This window comes from Eurypyga helias, unplaced genomic scaffold (assembly GCF_000690775.1).
Source record: "Eurypyga helias isolate BGI_N326 unplaced genomic scaffold, ASM69077v1 scaffold20611, whole genome shotgun sequence".
In the NCBI taxonomy this organism is placed as follows: Eukaryota; Metazoa; Chordata; class Aves; order Eurypygiformes; family Eurypygidae; genus Eurypyga; species Eurypyga helias.
Window position 1 is genome coordinate 34,115 of NW_010230458.1, and position 6,000 is coordinate 40,114.

At 38.2% G+C, this 6,000-nt stretch overlaps 1 protein-coding gene across 1 annotated transcript in view; it reads left to right on the top strand.

Moving 5' to 3' along the window:
• Positions 1 to 6,000, top strand: part of LOC104516440 (dedicator of cytokinesis protein 1-like) — a gene marked incomplete at both ends in the record, with an annotated part of 48,697 nt that overhangs the window by 28,185 nt on the left and 14,512 nt on the right. The window contains 3 exon segments of the mRNA XM_010160766.1: positions 1,708 to 1,776; positions 1,778 to 1,885; positions 2,644 to 2,727. Coding sequence (XP_010159068.1) covers positions 1,708 to 1,776; positions 1,778 to 1,885; positions 2,644 to 2,727 — 261 coding nt within the window.

A 6,000-nucleotide genomic window follows, 5' to 3' on the forward strand; every position in this document is an offset into this window, starting at 1 on the left:
TCAGTAAGGTCCAGAGGACAGTTTAAAGTAGGATGGGACTGCAGTCCTCCATCTGCTTTTAAAAAATTAGAGGGAGGATTGTAAGAGTAGGAAAAGAAAGGAGAATGAGAAAGAAAGCCATGATTGCTGATACAGAAGAGTCAAAGAGAGATGTCTGTCAGCTCAATGAGTGCTAATTTCTCTAGATATTCAAGAGCTTTAAAAGCAATGGTTCATCAGCAAATTATTGCATAGTTATAAACCCATTAATACAAATGACAGAATCCTATATTTAGCATACAATGTTCGCAACAGTTCTTGCCAAATCAGATGTTGAATATCATCTTCTTTTCCCCATCCAAATTTCACTCGTAGCACATTCAGCTCTGAAGGGCAGCGGTCGTCTGTCCGCATGAGCCTGGTCTGCTCCACACTCCCAGCAGAAACACCGGGCTCGTTACCTGCCTTCCAGAATAATTCACCAGGCATGGTCCTAAAAATGCTAATTACAACATCCTTGGTGTAATCAGATGGCAGGTGTAAGAGTAACTACTAAAGAGATTTGATTATAAGTGGTTCTCAGAAACACGGTAAGCAACTGATAGCCAGGTAGAAGTGCTTCTTTGTTTATGTAGCGTTTATGTAAATTAGGGTGTAATCAAATATACACTTGCATTTTCCTCACAGGCCTCAATTAACCTTCCTTTCCTATTCCTACCACATCATGTTTTTAATATAAGTAGGCTATGACTTAAGTCTTCCAGTGAGGACTGCCTCCACTGTGGGCTGCTGCAAATTAGTAACTTTTAGCCCATTCACTAAATGTACGTATTTTAGCAATATTTTAAACATTTAATACTGTTTTTTTCAACACGACTTACTGTCATTCTGAAAGACACAGGATCTGGTCGTAATAATAGTTGGAAATCAAGCAGCTAAAATCAAGGAAGTTTTTACACAGTGTAAGAGTCAGTTCACGCCATGAAGACGTCTGAGGAGCTCTCTTCATTGAAGTCCAGGCTATGTGAGAATGAAAATTTCTTCAGTTATGGGCATTCAGATGTAGAAAATGTGACCACATGCGAAAAAGCACAGCAGATAGCTTAGAAGGCATCTCTTCAACATTTTAAACTCCATTTCCTTGGAAATGCACCAAAATAATCACTGCAAAAATATCTTTGTGATTTTTGAGCTGCTTAGGATTACATTTTCCATCAGAAAATCCACATTAAGTTATCATTTCTTTCTTACTTTTACATTAAGCTGGATCTTCTTTGTACTACTAAAACTCCCCGACTCATTTCCAGTCATTTCGATGGTGTGGTATTTTGCTAGCCAGAGTTAAACCACGGCACTCATAATCTCTGATGTTCTCCATAATCCTCAAAAAACATTACATGATTCCTGTCAGAGCCTTTCTCAGTGTTGTGCTGAGATGTAATCTATCCTACAGCAGTAAAATGCATTCATCTTCCTCCACTGGTATTGATTATCGCCTACAGATAACGAGTATCTAAATGCCTGAAACCACCCTTTCTGTTAATGGTTCAAATACCTTTTATTCAGAAATTCCAGCAAGTTTTTCTAATCATAGTGGTTTGGTGGAAAGCCAGTTCCTGCAGAAGGCTCAACGTGATGATCTTAAAGGTCTTTTCCAACCTAAAAGATGCTATGATTCTAGGTGAAAAAGCCTTCTCCTAGATTAAAACCTTCTCCTTTTTGTTTTAGGTTGAAATCAGTCCATTGGAAAATGCAATAGAAACCATGCAGCTAACAAATGATAAGATCAATAATATGGAAAAAGCAGCATTTGAATGATCCAAATCTGCCCATTAACCCTCTCTCCATGCTACTGAATGGCATCGTGGATCCTGCAGTCATGGGAGGATTCACAAACTATGAGAAGGTAACGTCAAAATTGTTTGTCCTGTGGTGCTTCACCTCCTTGAGCCTGGGCTCTCCTGGAATGCCGCAGGACGCTTACGTCCGTGTATTTATATAGAAACCCTATGTGAGTGCCCCTCGGATGTGCTTTGTAGAACTTTGCCTAAAACTCACCATTTTTAATGTCTTTAAAGGGTTCATATAAAGGGAGAGACTTCTGATATACCAGTCATTTGCAAATATGCCTGATAATCTGGGCTGCATGTTACAACACGAGCTCCTAACGTTATATGGGGTGAGATATTAACATTGGGAAACTGTACACACTATCTGTATGTTGGGAATAGTGATCCCGTTAAGCTGGCATACAGAAGCAGCATGTGTTTTGTAACATAAATGGTGCATGAAAACAGACATGTTGCTGTATCCGTCTGTTTCTGTCCTCCTGTAACTCCACCCACTTCATCTGCCAAAATTCCTTGTGTCTTGGGAACTGCTAGAAGGACATTCCAGAGATGTGCCGAAGCCCTTTGCAGGGCTGCCAACAAGCTTTGGCCTTGATCACCAAGTGCGCATCCACCCACTTCACTGCTCATGAAAATTGATGTCTTGATCTTAAAACATTGATAAATTCACTTTCTTTCCTAGATTTCATTTGTGTTTGCAGCTATTTCGCAGAACTTTTGGGGTGATTTGTTTGACTTTGCTATAGGTAATTCTTCCATGGTAGTTGTTGATTCGTTTTCTGCACTTAACTGCTCATTTCTCTCCCTTGACTAGGCTTTTTTTACTGAAAAATATATGCACGAGCATCCAGAAGATCATGACAAGATTGAAAAACTGAAGGATCTGATCGCTTGGCAGGTAAAACATTTTACGCTGGGTTGGTCAGGGACAGCTGTGATGTAAAAGACAGTTTAGTGTCACTTCGGACAAAATTCAGACATTAAATTATTCACCCTGAGTACAGTTATTTGCCATTTAAAACAGTCTTGGAATTTGAGCTAAAGTTCATCTTTTCAAATCTGACATCATTTGTCATTTGATAAATCCACAAGGAACAAACATGGTCAACCTTTTTTTTTTTAACCATAATACAGTGAAAATATACCATCAAATGTGAAAATATTTTGTAATAATACTGGTTAGCCTTATTGGTTTAATTTTCTAAGGCTGATTTCAGAAATTCTCCTTTGTCAGTAAAATGGAATGCCTAAAGCTGAATCCCTCCTCTTGCTTGCGTGCACTGGGACAGTATTTCTTCACGTGTTCACTTCTTTCTTCAAACAACGTCTTTTCCATTTATTAAACTTTCTGCATACACTTACGGTACCTCTTAGCCCAGAATATTCATTATGAGAGTTGCAAGGAGGAACTCGCTCACAAAATATTTAGCAAATTCATCATTGTGAAACCTATGTTTCGTTTGCCATATAACTTAACTTGGTACAAAAACACCAACAGTTCATAAAGTGTGTGAAACTACCTGGTATTTCTATGATGACCTACTAGAGCAGAAGTTATTTAAACGTAAGATCACAAAGGTAGTAGAACTCGGAATGGAATTCTGATTTCCAGCCAAGTCCCCGAGGCAGAGCAGGAGCTCTCTTGCATGAGGAGCTGCATTTACATGTACCAAAGAATATTTTTCAGGACAAACAAGAAACAATTCCAATTTTTGTTCCATAGTCTTACACTGGACATTTTCCATTGGCCTAAAGGTAATGTAGAACTAAAAATATACCATTATGATTGGAATTGTTCTTCCCACAGAAGCAAGTGCATCATTGTCTTTTTATATTCAATTTTGTCTTCATAATAAAGGGAATAATTTACATTTCTATGGATTTCAGTCTTAGAGGTAGTAGAGCCAAAGGTACAGAATTTAACCAAAGGTACAGAATTTAACTCTGAAAACCATAAAACTCTCACTGAATAAAAACTCTTCTGGTCTGAAAAAAATTTGTGCATTTATTTATTTATTTTCTTGTGAGCTTTTACAGAAGATTAGATTTTAGGAGCTTTAAGTTTTACAGAGGAAGCTAATTTGATCCCAGAAGACTAACTTGATGGCAGCTCTCTGCCTCTGATAGCGATACATCAGATGAATTGCAAACACGCTTTTCCTCAGCCAAGATTCACTTTGGTGACATTTGTGTATTAGGACAATATATGTCTTATAATAAAATATAATGTTTGTAAATGTGTATGGCAGCTGATCACGTTATATTTTAATTTTTCAGTGGTTTTAAATACATAAATTCCCATCAGTATTGTGGTTCCAAAACGATAGGAACCAGGAAAATAGAGAAAATGGATGAAAAAATAATTTTCTCTCTGAAAATTCTTTTCCTTAAAAGGTCTAACCAGTTCATGGTGGAAATCAGTGCTTTTAAATTATCTTACATGTTTCATATACGTGTAGTGTATCGTAGGACTTAAACCTCCTCTCAGACTATTCCGGTTTTCCGAACACACGCAGCAGAAGTCAGTGGGAACGGGGCGGGGAGCTGTCTGCCAGATATCGGCTGGTGTCAGGAGAGGGAGTTGTTATGGAAACTTTGCGAAGTGAGGCAGTGGTCTGAATTCATCACTGGCTTGACAGTGATTGAAAGCAGAAATGAGTTTTCATTTTTCAATAATGCGGGGCTTGGAGTTTTGTAATCACACGGAGATTTTCTTTATGCTGTATAAATCAATCTGGGTATATGAAATAGTAGCCTGACAATCATATGATCAGCTGACTAGTTAAATTTAATTTTTTTTCAATCCCCTTACCTTCCATTTTTCTCCGTTGTGCTGTGGAATTCATGCTCTTCAGTATATTATCCTTTTGTACTTCCTGTGAACTTCAAGTATGTGGGTTTTTTCTATTATTTTTTCAGATCAATATCATTAGTAAAAGTGTCCAATTTTGTCCATCCTAGTGCTTTTCCAACTTAGAAAAATGTTTGCATGCAACTGCATCATTTCAGTCTTCTATTTTCACATGAAGATAATGAAATGATTGATTGAAATTATGGTAATGAAATGAGTGATGGATGACGTTAGTCACTCTGCATTTAGCTAATGTATTTACAGCACACCAAAACTAGTTTGTCACATGAAACTCGTGTGCTGCTTCTACATGGCTGAAAGAATTGTAGCCTATCAAACTAGGATTTCGGGATCATATTTTATGATACCGTTATTATGACAGGTTTTCTTTTAAGATCAAGAATTAAGATTAATTTTAATAATTTAAATCTTTGTAGCTTTTTCATTCTTTTCAGCCAAGCAGATCAAGATCTTAAAAAAAAAATAATAAATCAGGGAATAATTTTAAGTTGCAGGGGAACTTTATAAAATTTTAAAATCAACAAAGATGAGAGTTATGAAATAAGTGCTGTCTTGGGCTGGTTTCCTTTCTCATGTAGCTCATGCATTTCTAGCTCAGCTACTTATGTTACCTTTACTTTTGCATTCACGTCTCAAGGTGAGGGTGCCCTGAGGATCTTTCAGAATAGAGCCAAAAGCAAACCCACCCATTGCTCCAAAGCCAACTGAATTGGCAATACCATGAACATGGCAAAATTCTGCTTCTGTCTCCGCATCCGACAGACATTCATATAGGTTTAAAATTCAGTGTCACTTGTCACCAGATTTCCCTGTGTCAATGTCTGGAAAGGAGACATAGGAAGAATTTTGAAATTAGTAGAAGGTGAAGCAGAAATGGTAAAACACTCCGAAGGCGCTTTCTTTCTGTTCTTCATAAATGTTTAAAGGCTTAAGTGGCCTTGGACAGGGAGACCAACTATCCTGACTCAGAAATCAGACAGGTTCTGGGTCAGCGCCACAGGAAGTATATTAAATTCAGGTTTTTCTTCTTCCATGGTTTCTGCTCTTCCGTCATTCCCTCACAGCTGGTGCCTGTTCCTCGATCTCTTGACTCAGCCGTTCCTGTACCAGGAGGCAGCAGCTTTAGGTGCTCACATTCTCCCAACCCACACTCACTCCAGCAGATGTGGCCATCAACCCTCCCATTATTTTGCTTCTCCAGGTGCCAGAAGGTCTCCACGGCTGGTTGTGTACACTTGGTCCTTAGAACCTTCAGTCTGGGGTGCAGAAGGAGATACATACTTTTTTTTTTTTAACCTG